At 44.5% G+C, this 26,784-nt stretch overlaps 1 protein-coding gene across 5 annotated transcripts in view; it reads right to left on the bottom strand.

The window, feature by feature from the left end:
* Positions 1–26,784, bottom strand: part of JADE3 (jade family PHD finger 3) — an 87,781-nt gene that overhangs the window by 39,543 nt on the left and 21,454 nt on the right. For 4 of the 5 annotated variants that reach the window (XM_039482978.1, XM_039482993.1, XM_039483003.1 and 1 more), the window contains exons 2-3: positions 9,286–9,345; positions 7,079–7,161 (exon numbers count right to left, since the gene is read on the bottom strand). In XM_039482978.1, the coding sequence (XP_039338912.1) occupies positions 7,079–7,161; positions 9,286–9,345 (143 nt within the window). Of the gene's footprint in view, positions 1–7,078; positions 7,162–9,285; positions 9,346–18,801; positions 18,927–26,784 lie in introns of those variants that run through there. The other variant, XM_039483013.1, reaches the window with a different exon arrangement.

Genomic DNA, 26,784 nt, shown 5'->3' with positions numbered 1-26,784 from the left:
TTTTATCAGTTTTGAATGTCCTCCCTTTTAATTTCATTTAATATCCCCTTGTTCTTATATTATGAGACAGGAAGAACAGAAGCTCTAAAAATACCTTCTGTAGACCATTCATTCTTTTATACTTGTATCATGTCCCCTCTTATTCATCTCATCTCCTCAGATGAGAGTTCTTCCTTGGCCTTTGATCATTCTCATCACCCGTCTCTGAACCTCCATCTAGTAGTTCTACAGTATCCTTCTTGCGATAGTGGTGCAGCCTCATTTGGAAAATTGTGCAGTACTGTGACTGGTCACCCAGATTTACACAAAAGAATTATAACAGTCTCCATATTAGTCACCATCCCATTTCTTATGTATCCCAACACTGTGTTTTTGACCACAGCTGCATCCTGAGCAGAAGTCTTCATTGAGTTATCTAAGCCCAGGTTGCCTTCCTGAATTAATACACTTAAGCTGGAAGTTTTTTCCTTCACTGTGCATTAATTTGCTTTTATCAACATTTAATTTAATATGCCATCACACTGCCCATTCATACATGGAACCCACAAGAGGTTTATAAGTTCTCAAGGGAATCATGCCCAACTTCTCATTCAGAGTCTGATCTTGAAAGGTGCACAAACGCTTGCAGACAGTGATCAACAGCTTGCAAAATCAGGCCCTATGATTTCATGTGGCAGGTAATTCTCCCAATATCACTCTACATAAAAGCTTCATATGTCCAGGTTATGAAACTGGGTAACTTGCATGAAAAGAGCAAAGGTTGGTATGGCAACAAAGCATCTCAGCGTACCAGAGTCAGATATGTCCATATGAAATACTGTGTGTAAATTTAGTGCCTTCATTTCCAAGATGGAGTCCTTTCTGCAGGCAGTTTTGGCCAAGAAAAGGTTTGCGCAGGAATGCAGCAGGGAAACTACCTTCCACCCTAAGGGCACCTGTTCCAACCCCCCTGGAGTAAACGTACACATTGGAATAGTAGAATAAATATAGGAAAGGGAAATATTTGTTTACAGAGGGATGAATGGAGGAGAAAAAAACCAAGGGGGGGGAATATAGGGGGAGCAGTAAAACAGGATTACATCCAACACGAGGTCCCACAGGCCCAGTGGTACCACAATACGAAAGGGCAGATACCGAGCAGTGTGTCTACACTAAGAGTTTTGGGCAAAGTTCCAGTCTGGCAGTGAGTCTCAGGTGCTCCTAGTCATCTTTGGTGCCATTAAACTTTCCCTAACAAACCCCTCTGGTGCCCTCTTCTGCCACTGTCTGAAAATCCACACAGAGTGAAAACCTCCCACTTAGCTAGCTACAGCTTCCCTTCTTATTCCCAATGCAAAGTTACCAGTCCCAGTACTCTCAGCCCCATACAGCACTAAGCAACAGATATACCGGGTCCAGCTCTGGTTTGTCTTTCTTGGGTGATTCCTCCTTGGCACAGTGCCCCTCCTGTCTCCTGTCCTCTGGCAACCCCGGTCAGCCACTTTGTCCCTCCAGGCTTCCGGCAAGTTCTTGGCTGCCTAGATTATCTTTAATCTCCACCCCATCCTCAGTGTTTAGATCTGTAACTGGGGGCCTTGATTTCAAAAGGGAAAACTTGAAAATATTAAGGAGGAGATTAGTTAGGGAAGTGGACTGGCCTGAAAAACACAAGGATCTGAATGTGGAAAGGGCTTGGAATTACTTTAAGTCAAAATTGCAGAAACTATCTGAAGCCTGCATCCCAAGCAAGGGGAAAAATTGGTAGAGAAGAATTGCAGACCAATCTGGATGAGCACGCATCTCATACAGATTAAGAGAAAGCCTACAAGGACTGGAAGATGGGATAGATAGCAAGGAAAGCTACCTCTTGCAGGTCAGAAAACATAGGGATAAAGTGAGAACTGTCAAAACCCAAGCAGAGCCGGACCTTGCAAAGGAGATTAGAACCAATAGTAACAGTTCAATAGCCACATAAATAGAAAGAAAACAAAGAAAAAGTTGGACCACTAAACACTGAGGATGGGGTGGAGATTAAAGATAATCTAGGCATGCCCCAACACCTAAACAAATGCTTGGCCTCAGTTTTTAATAAGGAAAATTAGGATCTTATAGTGGCAGGGTGGCTAATGGAAATGAGGATAATGAAGTAGAAATTACCACATCTGAGGTGGACGTCAAATTTACATTTTAACGAAACTAAATCGGGGGGCCCAGATAATCTCCATCCAAATATATTAAAGGAACGGGCACATGAAATTCCAAGCCCAATAGCATGAATTTCTAATGAATCTGTAAACTTGAGGGTTGTACCCTATGACAGAAGAATTGCTAATACAGTCCCTAGTTTCAAGAAAGGAAAGAGGTGATCTGGGCAACTACAGGCCTATTCCACACTACTTCCATACTACTATCCAAGCATCCTATTTGTGGACTGGGAGCATGCAGTTTCATTTGAAAGATTTTACAGTTAACAGGATCGCCTCTCTCCCCCAAATTAGATCTTAATTGCATGCAAGGTCTTGGAACAAATTTTGAAAGAGAAAATAGTTAAGGAAATAGAAGTTATTGGTAATTGGGACAAAATACAATATGGTTTTACAAAAGGTAGACCCTGCCAGACCAACCTGCTCTCCTTGTTTGAGGAGGCAGAGACGACAACAGCTCATACTGAAAGGTGAACTGTGAGGCTGGAGGGAGATTACTAGTGGAGTTCCCTCGGGATCAGTCTTGGGACCTGCCTTATTTAACATGTTTATTAATGACTTGGCACGAAAAGTGGGAGCGTTATAATAAAATTTGCAGATGACACAAAGTTGAGAGATATTGCAAATACAGAGGATATCATACAAGATTTGGATGAGTTTGTAAACTGGAGTAATAAAAATGGGATGAAATTTAACAGTGCAAAGTCATGCATTTAGAGATTAGCAACAAGAATTTTTGCTATAATGTGGGGATTTATCAGTTGGAAGTGACAGAGGAGAAAGACCTGGTATATTTGTTGAACATGGAATGACTATGAGCTGCCAATGCAATGTGGCCATGAAAAAGGCTAATGCAGTCCTAGGATACATCAGGTGAGAGATTTTCCGTACAGACAGGGAAGTGTTAGTATCATTATACAAGGCACTGGTGAGACTGTATCTGGAATATTGCACGCAATTCTCGTCTCCCATGTTTAAGAAAGACACATTCAGACTGGAACAGGTACAGAGAAGGGTTATTAGGATCATCAGAGGAACGGAAAACCTACCTTATGAGAAGAGACTCAAAGAGCTTGGCTTATTTAGCCTAATCAAAAGAAGGCTGAGGGGAGATGCTTGTTCTCTATAAATACATCAGAGGGTAAATAACTCCTCCCCCTCTCTGGTATTTAAGTGAAGCACCAATGTTGACACAAGAAAAAATTAATATAAACTGGTTATCGGTAAGTTTAGGCTTGAAATTAGATGACAGTTTCTAACAAGGACTGAAGTTCTTCTACAGCCTTTGAGGGAATAGTGGGGGCCAAAAAATTGAACTGTTTTGAAGACTGAGCTTGATAAGTTTATGGTATGATAAGGATATGGTATGATAATGGCATGCAGCCAATCTGCAACAGCTGGCAGCAAATATCTCCAACGGCCGGTGACGGGACACAGCTCTGAGTTACTACAGAGAATTCTTTCCCAGGTGTCTGGCTGCTGGGTCTTGTCCACATGCTCAGGCTCTAACTGATGGCCATATTTGGGGTCATGAAGAAATGTTCCCCCTGGGTCAGATTGGTAGAGACCCTGGGGGTTTGTTGCCTTCCCCTGCAGCATGAGGCATGGGTCACTAGTGTAAGTGGAAGATTCTCTGTAACTTGAAGTCTTTAAATCATGATTTGAGAACTTCAGTAACTCAGCCAGCAGTTAGGGGTCTATTTCAGGCGTGAGTGGGTGAGGTTCTGTGGCCTGAATTGTTCAGGAGGTCAGACTAGATGATCATGATGGTCCTTTCTGGCCTTGAAGTCTATGAGACAACTGAAAGTCACATGCATAGAGAGAAAGCGGGGGGAAAGGGTTGAGGTTGGACCCAAGCATTTTGGTAATATTCCCTTAAGGAGGGTTTAAAAAAAGAAATGAAAAATCAGGACATTCTACAAGAACATTGTATTTTTGACCTTGAGATTTTTTTTTTTTTTAAATCAAGTTGCGAATGTCCCTTTAAACATTATAGCAGGAAAGCAGGATTTCAAGCACTATTAGAACAGTTGGTCTGATGAAGTTCAGACACTCAGTTCTTTTTCATCAGACTACATTCTAGCTCAGGGGTCGGCAACCTTTCAGAAGTGGGGTGCCGAGTCTTCATTTATTCACTCTAATTTAAGATTTCGTGTGCCGGTAATACATTTTAATGGTTTTAGAAGGTCCCTTTCTATAAGTCAATACTACATAACTAAACTATTGTTGTGTGTAAAGTAAATACGGTTTTTAAAATGTTTAAGAAGCTTCATTTAAAATTAAATTAAAATGCAGAGCTCCCAGACTGGTGGCCAGGACCCGGGCAGTGTGAGTGCCACTGAAAATCAGCTTGCGTGCCTACCTCTGCTCTAGCTTCATTGAAAAAGGAGATTCATACTTGGAACATGGTTTGGTTTGCCAATAAGACTGAGTGCATGTTTTTGGGCTAAAGATACGTACTCACAGTTAAGAGAGAGAAAATGTAACATATAAAGGAAACTGAAGTATGAGAGACACGTGCCTAATTTTAGCTTCCAATAGCTATTACATACAGCTATACATTTGATGAGTCTTCATATTTATTGTTGTTCATATGTACATGTGTATAAAAATAGATGGAAGGGAGTTGGAGCAAAAACAGCAGAGATAGGAGAGTCCCTCTGCAGGAAGACATGGGAGAGTCACAGCTTAAGGAACCAGGGGATCTGGGTGGTAAGAGCATGCCTGGGGTAAAGGGATAATGCTACAGAATTTTTAAAATAGTGGCAGACATTAATATTCTCATTCATTGCAGTTCATATTCGCCTTTCTGGTAAGAAGGCTGAATTACTGTACATAGCAAATCCTTAGCAAGATTTCAGTAGTTAAAACTAGAATCTAAGCATATTATTGAAGGGTGTGATTTCATAAGGAAACATTTTACCAAAAAAAGACAGACTTTTTCTTGGCAGTGCAAATGACAGGCCACTACATATACTGTTCGTCAATCTTCCGCCATGCTTCAGAACAATTGTTCAGTTTCTCTTTTAAAACATATACTAACATTGGGGAACTTAATTAACACTTGCTAAAAAACTAACTTTGGGAGAACAAGATACACATTTTAAACACTGCCCTTTCCCACCAAACCAAATACATTAAGCCAGTAAGCAGCATTTAATTAAGGGACTTCCACCTGCTCTTGAATTCTCACAAGGACAGACAATCACTGTCCATTCACAAAATGTAGTCAGCATTTCACTGTGTGTGCTCCCCTGCAAATATAGAGGAATTTTGCTGCATATGTTTTCCTGGATGAACCCAATCTAGACATTTATACTACTCCCATCACAGTAAGTGGCTAAGAAGCCTATCATTTTGTACAGCATACATTGTTACCTTGAGCCATGAATCTCTGGTTTAAGTTCTAAAGAATTAAAACATTTTCCCCATGCTGTCAGTTCACACTTCCCTCAGCTATCAATAGTCACACCAGCACATATTAGCATTTGTGGTTTTTCAGGGGTTTTTTTTGGAAGGGATTAAGGGGGTGGAGGTGGCACAAGATTGGCAACAAGTGAACAGAAAAATAGTTCCCTCACAGGAATGATTAGTTTACTTCAGCCCCTAAGAAAGAATGTCAGACTTAGTAATGCTTCCAAACAGGGGAAAGCAGGCCATAGGGGCTAAGCCCCACATTTAATGGCACAGCTTTCACGGTAAATACTTGTAGAATGACTCTCATACTGCATTATCACTTGTGGGCTAGTGTGCCTGAAGCTGCTCTAGCCTCTGGCAATTATGCAGTCTGGTCCTCCAGCATGTAGACCTCGGATGACAGTAGGGTGACCAGATGTCTTGATATTATCGGGACCATCCAGATATTAGAGTCTTTGTGTTATATAGGCAACCTATTACTCCCTCCTCCATCCTGATTTTTCACACTTGCTATCTGGTCACCCTACCTAACAGAGGGAGAAAGCAGAGACCAGGGAATACAGGTTTCTATGGTGTCAATTCTCTTCAGCCCTACAGAGGGCTCCCTACAGTGTATGCTCCTGCTTCTCCAGGTCCAATCATTGGTAGAAAGTGCAGATTTGAATTAGGGAATAGAGTTCTGAGCCAGATAGGAGAGGGAAGAGTTCTGTGTTTAAAGATGGATTTTCTCACCTGCAGAGGTTGGGGTACATGTGTGCGCAGTGGAGTGGGGCATGTCCTGATGCTGGGGAAGTAGGGTAAGAGGTTAAGAAAGTGGAAGTGTACTCAGCCCATAAGCATAGATGTTCGATATTCCTGAGAAGGTGAGAGATGGGCGGGAGGGAGCTGAGCGGTCTTAGGGAGGTTCTCAGCCAGCCGGGGGATGGACTAGGTTGACATGGTCAAGCATAGGGGAGTGGAACCAATTGGTGACAGGCGTGTAGAAAGGGTGAGGCAGCAGGGGCACATGGCAGAGTTAACAGCTAGATTTGAAGGGATGAGGCTGGAATTAAAAAGAGTGAGGAGACGACAGAGTAAATACAGTCCTTTCCTATCCTGCCCTTTTAAGTGTCCCCATGTTCCATTCTAAAGAGGGCACCCCTGCCCCTTACCAGCCAGCCTTATACTCCCAAAAAACCCACCAAAATGTAAGTATTTCACTTTCAAAATAGGATCAACCTTCACGGGAGAAGATCATGCGGGTCACCTTGTTCTCTGCAGCCCCAGCAGCCAATTTGGGCCCCAACTACCACTACTTCCATACTACTATCCAAACATCCTATTTGTGGACTGGGAGCATGCAGTTTCATTTGAAAGATTTTACAGTTAACAGCATCGCCTCTCTCCCCCAAAACCCATAGTTCAAAGCTTAGAGACAAAATATGTACATTACAAAATAATCAGATTACCACAATCTAAACTTTAACCATTGTTCTCACCTCAGCAGGTTTCTTTTGTTCATTTGCTGGAGTTTTTGATTTACTCCTGTATTTGGAACAAGAAGAAAAGGAAGTGGAAGGACCTATTTTAAAAAAAAAATACCAGAGTTTAGTTGTAACCCACTGAATTTCACATAATTCCTCAATATATTACAAGGCACTATAGACTTGAATCATCTTTCTGGGTCAGCTGTACCCAAACAGGAACTCTCATGAAGTCTGTAGGTCTGACCACAGCCTCTTCTCAATATGTGTAGTTTCAGAAAGAATAAGTTAAACAGTGATCAGAATATTCCCTGATCTGTCTGATACACACCAGATGAGAGCAGAGAGGACAAGATTATGCAGATTCCTTCCCTTCCACCAGCAAAGTTCCCTCTAATTTTTTTACATCCATGTGCGGAATCAATTTTGTTATGTGCACCCATATGGAGGTGATCTGTGGTGAGGGTGTGGCTGAGGGGTTTGGAGTGTGAGAGGGGGCTCAGGGCTGGGGACAGAGGGTTGAAGTGCAGAGGTTGAAGGCTCTGGAGGGGGCTCAGGGCTCCCAGGTGGGGCCGGGGACGAGGGGATTGGGGTGCAGGAGGGGCTCAGGGCTAGGGCAGAGGGTTGAGGGCTCTGGCTGGAGGTGTGGACTCTGGAGCGGGGCTGGGGATGAAGGGTTCAGGAGGGGGCTCAGGGCTGTGGCAGAGGGTTGGGATGCAGGGGGTGCAGGCTCTGGGGTGGAACCAGAGATGAGGGGCTTGGGGTGTAGGCTGCCCCAGGGCTGCAGTGGGGAGAGAGAACTCCCCCCACCCCTCTCTTGCCACAGCAGCTCGGGGATGGGGGAGTGGCACCTCTCCTCTCCCCAGCAGCTCCGCCAGGGCCAGTCCAGGGGAGGGGCACCTCTCCCTGCCTGCATGGCCCTTGAGAGCCTGCTATGCAGCCACGCAGCTTACAGGGAACTTAGCTTTCCACCCAATGGAGGCAATACTGAAGGGAGCAAGAGTACAGGAGGACTGAGGGAGACTAGAGAATCAAGATAGTGTTAAACTAAAGTGCAGAGATGCACAAAAATCACTGTCACTGCCAGCGGCGGCTCCAGGCACCAGCGCTCGAAGTGCGTGCCTGGGGCGGCAAGCCGCGGGGGGCGCCCTGCTGGTCCCTGCAAGGGCAGCAGTCAGGCAGCCTTCGGCGGCTTGCCTGCAGGAGGTCCACCGGTCCCACAGAGTCGGCGGTGGGTACTGTGCTTGGGGCGGCAAAAAAGCTAGAGCCGCCCCTGGTCACTGCACTGCAAGTTTTTAAGATGATACTGGCTCAATCTGTGATGCAATTTATCATGTCTGTGTGACTCAAATGCAACATCAGCTGCTTATAGTGTCATAGATTTATGCAATGCTTAATAAAAACAGATCAGTCACTGCCCTGAAGAGTTTACACAATTTGATCCAGGGCCTCTAGATCCACAACTCAGTATCTCAAAGGGAAAGACAAAAATATAAACCAAAAGAGTGCCAAGAAAATTAAGACAAGGTTTAAGACATTTGGTAGATATCTTTTCCATTTCAATCTCAATCCTGCAAGCTGATCTGCATGGGTAGAATCCTGAACCCCCGTGGAGCCCAATTGCCATTTATATAAATGCTAAAAAGGATGTCCTATTCATCTCTAGGCACACTTAACATGAGTGTAAAAACACATCCTAAGTGAAGTATTTTCAGATACATATATATTCTCCCACAAACTGTTCTCTACCCCTACAATTACAATTTTTCCACTGAGGCTCTGCACAGGGATAGACAATCATTCACATGGATCAACTTACAGAATTAGGGCCTCATAACAAACACATGGCTCAAAAAATATTTTATATACATATACACAGACATACACACACACACACACACACTTCTGACTACATCCAATTTTCCTCTTGAGAGCGCACGCTCTCCTGCATTATGGAATTTTCTCTGCAAAGGAAAGATGTACACATTATGTTCAAATTCTGCACAAGATTCAAATTCTCTTCCTGAAATTATCAGGGTTTTGTAATTTCATCTCTAAGATAATAGATTTCAGTATTTTGAAGTCTGGAGAAAAGCAAAAAAGGAAAGGAAATAAAACTTGTTTTTTGTTATACAAAAGAGGTAAAACAGTTTGCCCTCAAACCACAGGAGGAAACCACAAGAGGGTGATAATGCAAGGAAAGATTAATGCATACTACTTACTCTCATTGTCTGAACTGTCACTGGTGCTTAGATGTCTGTGGCGTTTCATCCTGACGCATCCTAAAGACAGAAAGAAAGTTGATACCATCCATTCCACCAGACAATCAAAGAACTTGCTTACACACTTCCCCTGCAGTTTGGACTATGGGGGTGTGAATAGCAGCGCATACCAAGCTGCTGCACTGTAACTTTTCCGTGTGATGCTGCGGGCGCAAACTAAGAAGTTCCTAATTTGCCTCAATTAGTCCTGTTTTAAAATGACAACATTAAATGAAAAATAGGAACCTTTTAGTTCACATCTGCAGCATTCACACAGGGGAGTTACCATGCAGCACTTTGGTGCACACTGCTATTCACACCAACGTAATCCAAACTGCGGGGCAGTGCAGACATGTCCAAAGTCTCTGTGGATCCTGCTGGTTCACGGCAGGCTAGTCGCACACAAAGCAGGATTTCTCTGAAGAGTTTTTTCAAGTATGTAAATATCTGGTGATCTAGCAATAGTTAATCACAAACAAAATGTAGTGGCCTGACACACCGAACTCTATTTATGAGATTTAATATTCTTAGAGTTAATCACAAACAAAATGTCCCCTTCAAACTTTTCTTAGAAGCAAGTTCAACCTGCTCAACACTGGTTGCTTTCTATATCCCATCTGCTCAGCTAAAGGAAGAGTTGCCATGGTGGCAGTTGCTAGTGGAGTGGGCAGAAGCACAGAAATAAGATGGCAATAGACTAAGACAGGGAGACAGATATAAGTACAAACCTTTAGAAAAAAGAAAAGAGGGTTGTGTGAACATGTAAGGGTATATTTTATATTGAGGGTATTCAGACAAACACTGAAGAATCGTAATTTAAATAGTTAGACCAGAGCTTTATTTAAAAGAAAAGCTTAGATAGCAGAAGTGCCCTTTCAAAAGTCTGAAAAGTGACAGTGTCAATAACAATTCTATGACTGCATCATTGGTTTCATAATCCAAAATTTTTTAGGCTGCTATTTTTAAAAGTTTAGAAGACAAGAAGAGAGAGGAAGGAAAATTTGAGCCAAAAGAAAAAAAAGAGAATCATTTAAAATATCTGACAGTCCAATCAAAAAGTGTCAGCATCAATCCAAACACATTTTACAAGTCTATATGCCCCAGTGACAGTGTAATAAAAAATTAATAGTTGACTAATTAAAGTGATAGCCTTCTCACAAAATTAAGGGATCTTGGACATCTAAACTGGGTTTCTGCACCTCTGTATCCCAATTCCTCACCATGCTTGACTGAAAGGCAGCAGCACCACATTAAAGTGTTTGCTGTACCAGAATTGCTTGTCCATACCGTAAGCTGGTATGAATGAAATGAAAACTTCCTTCCTATAAAAACTGCTAAAAAAAGACTAGAAAAGTTTGTATTAAACACTTATCAATGGTTCTTGAGATTACCCAAAGTCCTTGGAATAAACAGAATTTCCAATACAGGGAGCCTTTCAGAAGGCTTTGAATTCTAGTGGAATTGTTAAATTACTCGAAATCTCAAATTGAAAACCAATAGAGGGCTCTGCAGCAAAAGGGGTGTGGCCTCCTTCCAAGCACGACAGGCAGGGACGGCCACTTACACCCTGGTGGGTGAAGCCAGGCCTGCACCCCCGGAAGGAGGACAGTAGTACAGGAAGTATAAAAGGCTGACCCTGCAGCTCAGTCGGGCTGGAGCTGCCAAGGGAGACAGACGCTTCTCCCCTACTGCTGGAGCGGGATGCCAAGGAGGACCTCTGCTGTCCCAAGGACTTGCCTGAGCTTCCAGAGTGCCCCACCACTCCAGATCCCAAGAAGCTGCTGGTACTAGCATCGGCGGTATTTCCTGAGGAGATGGAGGATGACCCCTGGATGCAGGTACACCGGGGGAGGGGGGGGGGGGATGGGAGTAGCCCAGGAACAGCTGATAGTAGTCTGGCTGCAGTGCTGCCTGAAGACAGGTCAGCATGTTGTGGCTGGATTCCCCACTGACCCAGTAGCAAAACACCCTGTCACTATTCGGGCCCTGGGCAGATTGCTGGGTGGTGCCGGATCCTCCTGCCACCCTACCTTAGGCCAGGAGGCCTGTGTTAGTCTACTGTCCACCAGAGCTAGGAGGCTAGATTATTAATGGCTCTGCCCTGCCCGCAGACCTGAACCTTAGACTGCTTGGTGTCCGCCCTGCCTGAGAGTAGACTATTCACTGCTCTGCCAGAGCCCTAGACTATTTGGAGCTCCCCCTTGCCTGAGGGCTTGAGCCCCAGAGCCTGATGACTGCCCAGCCCCCTCAGAGGGCCTGGACACCCGAGAGAGCTAATTTCCCATTGTTCCAGACTGCTTCTAGCGGAACGAGACAAGGGAGCGTGGACTCCTTCCGAGATTGACAGGGAGGGACGGCTAGGCATTTTTACAGGCTTGAATTTACAGAATGTAATCTTAATAGCAAATTTATGTTTAAAGCATACCTTTGATGTCCTTCCTCTAAAGAGAAAGATTTATACACAGAGAAATTGAGGGGAAAAACTGCATTATTAAAGTTAAGACTTCAAAATTCTTTGTGTGAGGACATCTATTCTACTGAAGTCTTTTTTGGCTGAGGTGGCATTTGTGTAAGTTTGTGCAGGAGACAGTGTTGCCAAGTTTGTTTTAATACACGCTAAAGTAAAACAACTGCTAATAACGTTAATGTAATGTGTACAATGGGTAATATAATCCTAAACTTATGAACTGAACTATACAAGAAAAGAAAACAATTATCACATCTATGGCTATTTTAGTCTTAACTTGGCCCTTACTATGCAAGATTCATCTGAAGCTAATAACTGAAATAGTGACTCTTCCCACACTGAAGCAGCTTTGTAGAAACAAAGCAGCCACACCCCAGCTTAAGCTTGTGTCCCAATAGGAGATCTTCCTCACATTTTCCAGCCCTGCAGAATTTCAACTACACATAGAAAATAAGCATAGAGTGGGCTAGCATCAAACCAATGAACTGTTATATGAATCCTTTTGGGCATGAGACTCTGAAGAACTCCAAAAGTGTTAGAGTTGGAGGGGTTCCACTTTAAATAAGTTTCTGGGGCAGTGTGTTTGTAGGGGTATTAGACTTAGGCCTCATCTACACTGCCACTTTACAGCGCTGCAACTTTCTCGCTCAGGGGTGTGAAAAAACACACCCCTGACCGCTGCAAGTTTCGGCGCCGTAACACGGCAGTGTAGACAGCGCTCCCGCACTGGTAGCGACTCCCCTCGTGGAGATGCCGCGACTACACAGCCACGTTAAAGCACTGCCTCAACAGCACTTTAAAGTTACTAGTGAAGATGTGCCCTTAGGGTTAGCTGTTGGCGATGTGATAGTTGCTGATGAAGATTATCGTGGTCTTCCCTAAGACTGAAGTTTAAGGTTTGACCAACAAAGCCCTAAATGGCTTGGTACTCACATGTCACCTCATGCCATACCGTAGCAGACAAAAATCACCAGAGATGTTCAAGCCAAAATCCCCTCAGTATAAAAGGGCTGGCTTTCTCTACAACAGGGTGCTCTCCTGGCTTTGAAGCTTGCTCCCCCTTGGTTTGAAATAGATCTAATCTGTTGACTTTCTGGATATGTTGCAAAGAGGGACACTGCTGGAGGGCTACTTCTTGGGTGTGCATAGGGTACTATTCCTCATTTGCTTTTTAATAGATGGTTTGAGTGGTTGCTGCTGGTTTTGTTTTTATAGTCAGTTGAGTTTTTTAAGCAATTGTTAAAGGTGCTGAAAGTTTGGGATCAGTTATAAATCTACACTGTGATAGAACTGCCTTGTTTTATGTGCTATGAACTCAGCTGTTTAAAGAGTGCAACATAAACATTTGCCTGAAGGGGATAAACATGTCAAGGGACAGCACTATAATAGAAATAGTACACAAAGCCTAGTCTGCATTTGGCAAAGATTGTTGGTAGACAGGAGATGCCAAACTTAATTATGGCTTATACAGAGAGATATGAGCTGGAATGGCCAACATAATAGCTACTTTCATTTACAGATATAGAGAAAGGAAAGAAAGCAGCTAAGCTCTAAAGTGTTTAGCACAACTATGAAAACAATTCCATAGTTAAAATGGGGTTGTTTTTTTAACCTATTAATTAGGTTTCTTGGAGCTTTCTTACAATAGCTCAGACAGTGGATTTACACCTCTGTTCCAGCCTGTAGAGGGGGAAAAAAAAAAACCAACTCATTGCTCAAAGGACAACATCCTTAAGTTAACAATATTGTTATATTCCAGTCTGAGTCCAGCAATAACTGTAAATACAGTAGCCATGAGCAAAAAATTTTACACCACTAACATAGCTTGGATGTTTCACCCATATGGTAACAGACTGAAAGGCATCTAACAGGTCAGAAGTTCCATACATTTTTACGCCAGGGTATTAAGAACATAAGAACAGCCATACTGGGTCAGACCAAAGGTCCATCTAGCCCAGTATCCTGTCTTCCTATAGTGGCCAATGCCAGGTGCCCCAGAGGGAATGAACAGAACAGGTAATCACCAAGTAATCCATGCCCTGTTGCCCATTCCCAGATACAATATAAAACCAAAAAGGGTCCCACCAGGATGATGCTAAACATCTGTTCAGCTCCTCTATAATTCAAGTTATAGTACATGGATTGTCCTCTGAGGAAGTCAGTTTCTAGGAGTAATCCTCCTTGAAGGTTATCCTATGTGAGCCCCACAGAGTGAGACCACCAAATCAGTTCCAAGATCAAATGTGTGAGTGCAGAGCAATCTCAGAATGGCAGTCCAAACACTGCATCAGAAGATGTGTTTAAATACAATTTGTATTGCTACACTAAAGTATGCAGAAAAGCGCAAGTCGCTGCCCTGCACAACTTGTATGAAAGACATTCTGCTCTTGCCAACCAGAAGGCTAACGGTGTCATAGAAGAGTAAGCTTTCATCCCAAAAATGTGGTGGTCTCATCTTGTCAAGCAAGTCTCCTGGATATTTAGGCCACTAGGAAGAGGGTGCCAGAGTCACACACACTTTAGGATTCAAATAAGTATGGTTCTTGAGATCTAAAAGTAACTAACTTCTGGGGAGCAGGCTGGGAGAACAGCTTAGCCACTTCCCCGTCTACACAGAAAACAAAAGGGTCCCTCCATTAAACAAAAAAACCCTGCAGCTCTCCTCAAAAAAAACAGTTGCCAAGAACTTTGTCTTTAGAGTAAGGAACCAAACGGGAACCCAAGTTTCAAATGGCTGAGCTATCAAATCATTCAACAGCAGGCTAAAGTTCCATGAACCAAGGAGGCAATGTGTCAGCGGAACAAACCCAGAAAACCCAATGCTTCCCAATCCCTTTGAAAAGAAACTGAGTCAGATCCTTTACTACTGAGTGCCTGCTTCTCAGATTCAAGGAAATTAACTCAACCCCTTCGCAAGGCCCTCCTGAAAAAGGAAGTTAATTCATACCTGAATGTGGCAATGCATTAGGGTTTTCCTCTCTATACTAGCCCACAAATGTCCTCTGAGTATGGTACACTGCAATAGTTTCACATGGAAAGAGCAACTCAATGAAGTTCTCCCTCTCAAATGTCATACCATGAACACAGGTAAAGCAAGGTGCTAAGCAAGTATTAGACCCTGCACAAAGGCAGGAGAGTGAGACTGTTGACTAAACTCTCTCCATAACAGGCCGTACATCCTTGGAGCACAGTGGTGCTCCAACAAATTTCTCAGCCTTGCAGGATACCATGTTATTACTGTCCAGTGTATGTTTAGAGTAGGAGGGGAGAGGGTTGTGGGGAACCCTCACTCCCAAGTTTTCATCATTCCTCCTCAGGAGAGATCCATGGAATAGTCTTGTAAAGACCACCAGCTCAGAAACAAAATGATTGAATGGTACCGTGAAAGTATACACACAGAAATAGTCCAGGCAAGATGTTTTAACACCCAGAATATGTGAAGACTGCTACGCTAAGACCACGCTGGATAAGAGGCTGAAATATGGTCCCAGCTTTTCACCACTCTGGTGCCAGATAGAAACACCTTGTCCATTTGGATACATTAGTAAATCCACCAAGGAAGGAATCAAGATGATCATTTTGTGCATAATTATACTCACTGCCTTCAAAGTACACACCCAGACACTTGCTATTGCTACCAGGGCTTTTAATTCAGAGTGAGTGTTAGCTAGCCAGTCATCAACATGGGGATGTGGCCCTGAATTTACAGCCTTCCATTACTCCTGCCACTGCCCATTTCTGCTAAATAAGAAAAATGGTCACAGAGAAAAAGGCCTGAATTCCAGGGAACAGTTATGGGCCACTACATCTACTCTATAGCAAATGCAGTTTCTCCACCCCAAGTCACCCCTCTCCCCCGGGGCTGTCAATTCTGTTGAAGCAATCTACACTAAAGGTAGAATGTATTTTTCATAGAGTCCATTAGGGACACTTTACCTTCTTGCAAGGTATCAGCCCAGCTTTATAAGGTTCTACCAAAGGAGAAATCGTAGCATGACATTTGACACATTCTGAATGACAAAAAGTTTCCAGAACAGACAAGTTAAAGAGGATTTCCTATCATAGACATCCCATTCTTCATCCATCATCTCCTGGAGAGATTTATGTACTCTGAGAACTTTGCCTAGCTTCTCAGTACTAGCAAAGATCAGATCTGCCCATGGAGAGCCTCAGCCTTCAGTACACAGTGGCGGCCAGCACATCCCTCGGCCCGTGCCGCTTCCTGCGGCCCCCACTGGCTCGGAGTGGTGAACCGCGGCCAGTGGGAGCTGCGATCGGCTGAACCGGTGGACGCGGCAGGTAAACAAACCGGCCCGGCCCGCCAGGGTGCTTATCCTGGCGAGCCGCATGCCAAAGGTTGCCAATCCCTGTACTAGTGTCACTGAGCTGACTTACTTCAAGAATGCCAAGTTCAGGGAAGTTTTACCTTCATCATTCCCAGATTCCATCAGGGGTATTACAGGCTGTAAAAACTAAGACACTACTTCCAAAGGCTTATGATAAGTAATTCTAAGTACCCACTATAGTCTTCAGAACACCTGAAAGGACTTGTTTTTATTTAGCCTGAGTAGAGGCTATTGCTTTCCAGAACATCTGTGCAAGAACTGCGATCACCCATCAGGCCAGGATCATTAGTGGCAGGGAGAAATTGAGTTCGGAAAGGAGAAGGCTGCTAAACGGTAATCCTCATGGATCCCCCACCATGGGAACCTATTTGGAGTCAATCTGAGCCTTCACAGAGATTCCTCCATTTGCCAAAGATATTTAATAGATTTGAGAATGAGAACTCATCCTACAGAATGGTCAGGAAGAGAAAGCAATACTGATAAAGCACCAGTGGAGTCAGAGCTCCATTTTCCTGAGTATCTCAGAAATGGCCTGGGTTCCCGCTGAAGGAAGTGGGCAGAAACATCTTGAAGAGAAGCACTAGACAGTGAGTGGGAGGGCAGGTGAACAGCAGGATCTTCAAGTGTAGGAAAACAGTATTGAAATCCTACCCAAAGGATGTAACAAATCCTGTAAAAACAGGTGTGGGTTCAGCATGCTGATATACTCCATGGCAGGTGATGTCTCATGACCAGGCAGTTCTACTGCTGGGAGCACTGTACGTTAAAGGATCAGATGTGAGAGCCAATGTCCCAAGACTAGGCAAGCCATATTATATATAACTACATTCCCACTTCCCATAGTCACACCAAATTATCGTGAATCTCCCACACATTTTATGCCAAGATACATATTTGCAATGAAAAGGTTTTTATTCTACTCTCCACTTGTTTCAGACGGATTTCCACTAAGTGAAAGAGATAATATTACAGAACACACACAGAAAATGTAGGGTCAGTTCCAAACTGAGAGGATGTGCATAACAAGGATTCCCTAGACTCAAAAAACCTTTCAAATCTCCAAATTCAAGACTATTAGTTAAATACAGTAAGTTTTATAGTTAAGGGTTTTAGGAAACAAAAGGTGCTTATACGGTAACTTAAAAAAATATCAATGCAAGGTTTTGCTTAGTGACAGATGGGTAAACAAAACATTTTTTTTTAATTTTAGATCCTCTTACTTATTCCTCCTTGTTTTTCTCCAAGGCTCTCACTCTGGGAATATTTAATTCCTTTAATTTTTGGGGACTGCTATAAACAACTAACTATGCTGTTACAGGCCCACAGTTCAAGAGTCCATGACACCTTGTTTCCTCTAGGAATTATATTTCCATTCACCCAGGTTTTGATAATTGGCATGCTATTCCCCAGTGAGATATTACGTGTCTATTATCTCAAACTCAAACATTTTCACGACAGATTTGGAGTTTGTTTCTTCCCACTTAGGGAAACAATTCAGAATATACAGTCAATGTGCACTGCTATTTTTCTGATTGCAACAGCTAATGAGATGAATTCCTATTTCCAAAAAGACAACCAAGTTTAAACACTCACTTGGAGAGCAATTACAAGTGTGGCCCTAATCTGAGATGCTGAACTATTACAAGTGGCATCTTATTAATCAGATCATCTCCCCATATGTTTTCAAGGTCAGGTCTTCTGACTTCAGTGACGAAAAACTTACTGCATTTTATTCCTGTTAACACTGTAGTCAGCCCAGCTAAGAGGATAGATTAAATTATTCTTTTGCAGCAGCATCATTGCTTATTAAATTCCAGCCGATTATATCTCTGCAAACTCTCAAAACAGTGGAATTGCACAAAAGTATACAAGAATATAATTTTGTTGCAGAACTTTGGGTGATGCACAAAAGGAAGATAACTATTCTCAGAGCTCAGCTTGCGTTTGTAGAAATGGTAATTAAAGACTAAAATGGGCATAATTTATATAGAAATAATTGGGTCAACACCATTTCATAATCCAAAACAGAAGCACACTTTGAACCTCAGCACTTTGAACTAGTAGCCCTGAAATACAGAAGGCTACATCTCTTTTCTGCCGCTCCCCATACCTCCAGGCTGCAGACAGTGGCTAAACACCAACTTCCTTTTCCCGCATCAAACAAAGTAGAGCTAAAGCAGTACTTTGTCAGGGTACGATTTTACAGTCCTACATACACAGATACAACTGAGAGGAAACCCCCCTTCCCCCCTCAATTATACAGGACTGCTTGAAAATGAATAATTAGTTACAGGTGCTGCCACTAATTAGATACTGGCAGATCATTGAGGACACCAGGTCCTCAGAGCAGAGACTTTGTATTTTAACCCTTTAAGGCTACATTTCCAGAAGAGGAATCAGTGGAGAAAATTCACTTCAATATATGTCCATGCAAAGTACAGAAATAGTTTTCCCTGCTTAAGAAAATAAATTAAACTCAGTCACAAAACTGCACAGAAACTAGATCTACAGTATTTGAACACATACAAAACTTTTATCCAAACACACAATTGGAGTGCTTGATTTCAGACAAGCTACTACATGGACTGTATACACAGTTCAAGACAATATGAGCAATCCATATTTGGAGATAAAACACACAGAAGACAGACAGGAGGAAGTCACCTCATTATCACCTCCAGGCGCAGGATTTTTCTCTACAGTGTACTTGCTAGTGCTTGGTCTAGTGGTCTAGTGCAGTGGTTCTCAAGGTTGGTCCGCCACTTGTTCAGGGAAAGCCCCTGGCGATCGGCCGAACCTGTGGACATGGCAGGTAAACAAATGCGGCAGGTAAACAAACCAGCCCAGCCAGCCAGGGGCTTTCCCTGAACAAGCGGCGGACCAACTTTAAGAACCACTGGTCTAGTGTAATTTATAAGTGTCCAAAGTGATGTGGCTTCCACCACTTTACTTGAGAAACTACAGATCTCACGATTTCTTAAATCAAAACAGTAAAAAGTGACTGGGGCAGAAGTGACTGGCTTACAAGGGAAGAGCCAAAGGAACAAAATATACACTAAACTTTACTGAGCAAAAGTCTGTGGAGAGAGGTGACTGCATATCTTTTTATTCGTAGGCTATTAATACCAATGTAGGAGAGGAAGTAGGGTGCAAAAGACAGTAACTAAAAGTAATGTGCGAGATTAAAAAGCAAGAATTTAGGCTGAATATTAGGATAAGACTTCCTGAGAATAAGAGCTATTAGGCTGTGTCCCCAAAGGAAGTGGTAAAAGCTACTGCTCTAAACATGCAAATAAGGACTGGACAAAGCCCTTGTATTTTTTTAAAAATAAAAAAGGGTGCACTACATGAGCCAAGGCATCTTTTCCCATCTCTGATCTCTGCTATTTAGAGTGCATATATTTGTGCACATTTATATACATTTTAATTGGGCACTGAAAATAAAAACCAAAAAATGGTTCTGAAAGTGTGAGAACATCTAAAATGTGGTAACAAATGTTATGCTGGTAACAGCACAGCCATGCTATTCTCATACACCCTACAGAAAGTCTCACGACCCCAGAACAAGCACAGGGGAGTCACAACTGCTAAAAACACACACTGCTTTTTCATGGATCCCCAAACACTAAGTGCTATACTCACAAGGACTCAGGCACATATATGCTCTTTCAGGCATCCAAGTCCAAAATTTAGGTGTCAGTGGCATTCACAAAAACACCTGCTCAGCCTTGCAAGTGACTGCTATGTGACATAAGTCAACAGGCACCTAAGTTTCGACCCGTAAAGTCCCTGAAGTGCCAATATTTTGGCAGGTGAGCAAGTGCACAGTCACCTCAATCATTACATCAGCCAGCAACTCTGCGCTTAAATCACCCGTAAGCCCCAGCAGAATTCACAAGCTAGATGTTACCCTGCTTAACTTGCCTTTGGTGCCCAATCTGATAGACATGCTCTGAGCATGTCTAAACCCGCATAAAAAAGGCTGGAGTTGGTGGCAATTATCCCCCCCCCCCCCAATAACTTTTAGCCAAGTTGTTAAGGCACTCACCTAGTATGTGGGAGACCCAGCTTCAGTTTCCCACTCCTTCTTCCTTACTTATGTGGAGAAGGGATTTGAACTTAGATCGCCTACATTTTAGGAGGGTGCTCTAACCCCTGGATTAGAAAGTCACTCTCATGGTCTCTCTGACCCACGGCATATTTATATACAGTTCAACAGAAGAGATTGAGGGAGACCTGTTCACAAAATAGCCCACATTCTGTGTGACAGTTGTGTGTGTTTCTCCTTGATGCAAACCCACCCCTTTTGTTGATTTTAATTCCCTGTAAGCCAACTCTGTAAGCCATGTCATTAGTCACCCCTCCCTCCGTCAGAGCAACAGCAGACAATCGTTTCGCACCTTTTTTCAGCGCAGACGCCATAGCACGGCAAGCATGGAGCCCGCTCAGATCACTGTGGCAATTATGAGCACTGTAAACACCACGTGCATTATCCTGCAGTATATGCAGAACCAGAACCTGCAAAAGCAAAACCAGGTGGAGGCGGCGATGGCAGCGCAGTGACGAGAGTGATGAGGACATGGACACAGACTTCTCTCAAAGTACGGACCCCAGCAATGTGGACATCATAGTGTTAATGGGGCAGGTTCATGCTGTGGAATGCCGATTCTGGGCCCAGGAAATAAGCACAGACTGGTGGGACCGTACAGTGTTGCATGTCTGGGATGATTACCAGTGGCTGCGAAACTATTGTATGCGTAAGAGCACTTTCATGGAACTTTGTGACTTGCTTTCACCTGCTCTGAAGTGCAAGAATACCAAGATGAGAGCAGCCCTCACAGCTCACAAGCGAGTGGCGATAGCCCTGTGGAAGCTTGCAACGCCAAACTGCTACCGGTTAGTCAGGCATCAGTTGGAGTGGGCAAATCTTCTGTGGGGGCTGCTGTGATCCAAGTAGCCAACGCAAAGAGCTGCTGACTCTGGGAAATGTGCAGGTCATAGTGGATGGCTTTGCTGCAATGGGATTCCTTAACTGTGGTGGGGCGATAGACAGTACCCATATCCCTATCTTGGCACTGGAGCACCAAGGCAGCGAGTACATAAACTGAAAGGGGTACTTTTCAATGGTGCTGGATCATAAGGGACATTTCACCAGCATCAACATGGAATGGCCGGGAAAGGTACATGACACTCGCATCTTCAGGAACTCTAGTCTGTTTCAAAAGCTGCAGCAAGGGACTTTCTTCCCAGACCAGAAAATAACCATCAGGGATGTTGAAATGCCTATAGTTATCCTTGGGGACCCAGCCTACCCCTTAATGCCATGGCTCATGAAGCCATACACAGGCAGCCTGGACAGTAGTCAGGAGCTGTTCAACTATAGGCTGAGCAAGTGCAGAATGGTGGTAGAATGTGCATTTGGACGTTTAAAAGCTGGCACAGTTTACTGACTCTGATAGACCTCAGCAAAACCAATATTCCCATTGCTATTACTGCTTGCTGTGCTCTCCACAATCTCTGTGAGAGTAAGGGGGAAAGACGTTTATGGCAGGGTGGGAGGTTGAGGCAAATTGCCTGGCTGCTGATTACGCACAGCCAGACACCAGGGCAGTTAGCAGAGTAAAGGAGGGCACGGTGCACATCAGAGAAGCTTTGAAAACCAGTTTCATGACCGGCCAGGCTATGGTGTGAAAGTTCTGTTTCTTCCTCCTTGATGAATCCCCGCCCACCCCCACCCCCACCCCTTGGTTCACTCTACTTCCCTGTAAGCTAACCCCTCCCACCTTCGATCACCACTTGCAGAGGCAATAAAGTCATTGTTGCTTCACATTCATGCATTCTTTATTAATTCATCACACAAATAGGCAGATAACTGCCAAGGTAGCCCGGGAGAGGAGGGAAGCACCAGGTGGGGTGGGGGATGAGGGAAGGACAAGGCCACACTGCACTTAAAAAAGACTTATTGAATGCCAGCTTTCTGTTGCTTGGGCAATCCTCTGGGATGGAGTGGTTGGGTGCCCGGAGGCCCCCCCACCACATTCTTGGGCGTCTGGGTGAGGAGGCTATGGAGCTTGGGGAGGAGGGCGGTTGGTTACACAGGGGCTGTAGCGGCGGTCTGTGCTCATGCTGCCTTTCCCGAACCTCAACCATACGCCGGAGCATATCAGTTTGTTCCTCCAGTAGCCTCAGCATTGCATCTTGCTTTCTGTCACCAAGCTGACGCCACCTATCATCTTCAGCCCGCCACCTGTCCTCGCGTTCATATTGTGCTTTCCTGGACTCTGACATTGTCTGCCTCCAAGCATTCTGCTGTGCTCTGTCAGTGTGGGAAGGCTGCATAAGCTCAGAACATTTAATTGCAAGTGCATTTTTTTTGCCTTTTAATCTTCGCTAGCCTCTGGGAAGGAGAAGACAGTGTGAGCGTTGAAACATTTGCAGCTGGTGGAGGAAAAAAAAAGGGGGGGAGAGTGGTAGTTAAAGAGACATTTTAGAGAACAATGGGTAGACTCTTTCATGGTAAACCTTGCTGTTAACATTACATAGCATATGTGCTTTCGCGAAAAGGTCACATTTTGCCTCTTATTGACGGCATGCCGGTTTGATGTGAGAGATCACTCACGCAGGGCCAGGCAACAGAATTTGGCCTGCAGGCAGCCATGGTAAGATACAGTCTTTTGGCTTCTTTAACCTTCATAACATGTGGGAATGGTTTCAAACAGCAGCACCCTCATGTCCCATACCAAGCAGTCATTGGGTTGGCCATTTAAAAGCAGGGGCTGCGGTTTTCGGGTTAACGTGCAGCACAAACCCAACTAACTCACCCCCTCCCCCCACCACACACACAATTCTCTGGGATGATTGCTTCACCCCCTCCCCCCACCACGTGGCTAACAGTGGGGATGATTTCTGTTCAGCCACAGGCAAACAGCCCAGCAGGAACGGGCACCTCTGAATGTCCGCTTAATAAAATCACCCTATTTCAACCAGGTGACCATGAATGATATCACTCTCCTGAGGATAACACAGAGAGAGAGAGCAAAAATGGATGTTGTTTGAATGCCAGCAAACACCAGGACCACACGCTGTGTTATGCAATGATTCCAGACTACGTGCTACTGAGCTGGCGTGGTAAAGTGTCCTACCATGGAGGACGGAATAAGGCTGCCCTCCCCAGAAACCTTTTGCAAAGGCTTTGAGAGTACATCCAGGAGAGCTTTATGGAGATGTCCCTGGAGGATTTCCACTCCATCCCCAAACATGTTAACAGACTTTTTCAGTAGCTGTACTGGCCACGAATGCCAGGGCAAATTAACCATTAAACACACCTGCTTTTAAACCACATATAATATTTACAAAGGTACACTCACCAGAGCTCCCTTCTTTTCCTGGCGGGTCTGGAAGGCAGCCCTGGGTGGGTTCGGGGTGTACTGGCTCCAGGTCCAGGGTGAGAAACAGTTCCTGGCTGTCGGGGAAAACGGTTTCTCCCCTTGTTTGCTGTGAGCTATCATCTTCCTCATCCCCAAAACCCTCTGTTGTATGCTACTCCACTGGCAGAGTCAAAGCACAGTACTGGGGTAGCGGTGCCTGCACCTCCTAGAATGGCATGCAGCTCATCATAGAAGTGGCACGTCTGGGGCTCTGACATGGAGCAGCTGTTTGCCTCTCTGGTTTTTTGGTAGGCTTGCCTCAGCGCCTTAAGTTTCATGTGGCACTGCAGCGGGTCCCTGTTATAGCCTCTGTCCTTCATGCCCTTGGAGATTTTTTTCAAATGTTTGGGCATTTCATCTTTTGGAATGGAGTTCTGATAGCATGGATTTGTCTTTCCCATACAGCGATCAGACCCCAAACCTCCCGTTCGGTCCATGCTGGAGCTCTTTTGCTATTATGGGACTCCATCATGGTCACCTCTGTTGATGAGATCTGGACTCACCTGCAGATTGCCATGCTGGCCAAAGAGGAAATGAAATTCAAAAGTTCTCGGGCCTTTTCCTGTCTACCTGGCCAGTGCATCTGAGTTGAGAGCGCTGTCCAGAGCGGTCACAATGGAACACTCTGGGATAGCTCCCGGAGGCCAATACCGTCAAATTGCGACCACACTACCCCAAATTTGACCCGGCCAGGTCAATTTCAGTGCTAATCCCCTCGTCGGGGGAGGAGTACAGAAATCGATTTTAAGCGCCCTTTACGTCCAAAAAAACAGCTTCATCGTGTGGACGGGTGCAGGGTTAAATTGAGGTAACGCTGCTAAATTCAACCTAAACTCGTAGTGTAGACCAGGGCTAGAGTAGTAGTTAGGAATAACTTATACAACCTGTTTGAAGTATGGTGGTGAAGAGACTTTGTAAATGCAACCTTATATACCAAGATGTGGCCAACTATCACATTGACCACTAATATGTTGTGCCCTGCCCTGTCTTTAGGCTGTGAGCTCCTTAAGCAAAGGACCTACCCTCACTTTAGTAGGGAAAGCACTTAGCATGCTGGAAGTGCTCTCAGTGACTGTCAACAACTGCAATTCCAGACATTTGAATATAAAAACCTCACACTTTTTAAAGTTTCTTCAGCCATACTCTCCATAGAAATCTATAAACAAGACCATTTAAAAATACCTTGACTCTAGCGAACATGCTTATCACCTTTTTATCTAAGCATTGGAACAAAACAAAAAAAATCAATGCCAAGATGGAACTCCAAACTTTTTACTTTGAGACTTAATGATTACTTAAAAACAAAAAAGTTTTTAATAGTCCCATTTAGCTAATCATTCTGACATTAATTAAATTAATATATTTGACAATACCACAGAAACAATCTTTTCTTCCTGGTCTCTCCCTTCTAGGATGTGAAAAATGGTCTCCACCTTTTTTTTTTTTTTATGCACAAGATCACTTTTTGAATTTAAGTGCAACCCAGGATCTACCCCACCCCTTCCCCGAAGCCCCACCCTGCTTACTCCATCCTCCCTCCGTCGCTCGCTCTCCCCCACCCTCACTCACTCACACCAGGCTAGGGCAGGGGGCTGGGCTGCAGGAGAGGATGTGGGCTCTGGGCTGGGGCTGAGGGGTTCAGAGTGTGGGAGAGGGCTCAGGGCTGAGCCTGGTGCAGGGGGTTGGGGTGTAGGAGGAGGTGACAGGTGTAAGCTCTGGGAGGGAGTTTGGGTGCAGGAGGGGGCTCCGGGCTGGGACAGAGTGTTGGGCTGCAGGAGGGGGTATGGGGTGCTGACTCCAGGTGGGGGCTCAGGACAGGTGGTTGGGGTGCAGAAGGGGGCTTTGGGCTGGGATACAGAAGGGGGTTCAAGCTCCTGCCGGGCACCACTTACCTCAGGCAGCTCCCGGTTGGTGGCACAGCAGGGCTAAGGCAGGCTCACTGCCTGCCCTAGCCCCACACTGCTCCCAGAAGCAGCTAGCACGCCCCCACACCTGCGGCCCCTGGGGGGAAAAAGGGTGGCACATGGCTCTGCACACTGCTCCTCTCTGCAGGCACTGCCCCCACAGCTACCATTGGCTGCAGTTCCCCATTCCTCCCAATGGGAGCTACGGGGGCAGTGCTTGCAAGCAGGAACAGCATGCAGAGCCCCCTTGCCTGCCCTCCCCCAGGGCCTCAGGGGCGTGCTGGCTGCTTCCAGGAGTGGCGCAGGACCAGAGCAGGCCGGGAGCCTGCCTTAGCCCCATTGCATCACCAGACTTTTAGAGGCCAGAGACCACGATCGACTGGCAGAGGCTCCAGGATCGACCAATCAATCACAATCAACCAGTTGGTGACCACTGCCTTAGAACAGCTCCACAGAAAATGACATCACCACCACCAGCTCATCTCAAAGAGGCACCCCTCCATAGCAACAATTTAGCCAGTATTCAACATGCTGTTAGGCAACCCCACAGGAGAAGAGGGAGTAGGGAAGAAAAAGAAAGGTCTGTTTTAAACACCACAATGATGTTATCATGAAGAAAACAAAATTATGTATGACAGGTGCTAAAACTACTCAGTTCATAACTATTTTTATGACTACAGAAGTAACTGCCCCTTATCTTTATTCGAAGACCCACTGGCCCAGTTATGATTTTCAGCACTAGCACTTATGAACTGTGCACTACCTTTATCCACAGAAGGAACCCCTGACATTTACCCAGAAGTCAGAAAAGAGACTTCCATTTTGGCCTCAAAATAAGGTGTGGAATACAATCAAGAAGGTAATAATTCTGGAAGTAGAGACAGAGCGCCTACACACAGTAAACTAGACCTAAATAGCCTCACCTCTGTGGCTACATATTTCATGGCAGTACCCAGAAAATAATTATTCCTTAAAGATTATTTAAATTGTTAGTGTCCCTTACTACTATGAAATGTTAGATGAGGCTTCCCTAACACTCCTTTCATGCTCCACATCAGTCTGACAGAATTAACATGGAGTTCTAAGAAACAAGAAGTGTAATCCTGGCACCACTGAAGTTAGCAGGAGTTCTGCCACTGACTTCAATGGGTTCAAGATTTTGCAATCTACTGACTTCGCTAGCTCCTAGCAGAAATCTAAAAAAGACACCAATGAGATTTGCTTTTTAAGACGTACTTAGCTTTGCTGTGTCCCAAGCCAACAAAGACTTAAATCAAATTAGAATATAAAAGCCTTTGTTTGTAGAGGTTGACTCT

The sequence above is a fragment of the Mauremys reevesii genome, linkage group 1 (assembly GCF_016161935.1).
Source record: "Mauremys reevesii isolate NIE-2019 linkage group 1, ASM1616193v1, whole genome shotgun sequence".
NCBI classification, from domain to species: Eukaryota; Metazoa; Chordata; order Testudines; family Geoemydidae; genus Mauremys; species Mauremys reevesii.
This window is presented reverse-complemented; position numbering and strand designations above follow the sequence as displayed.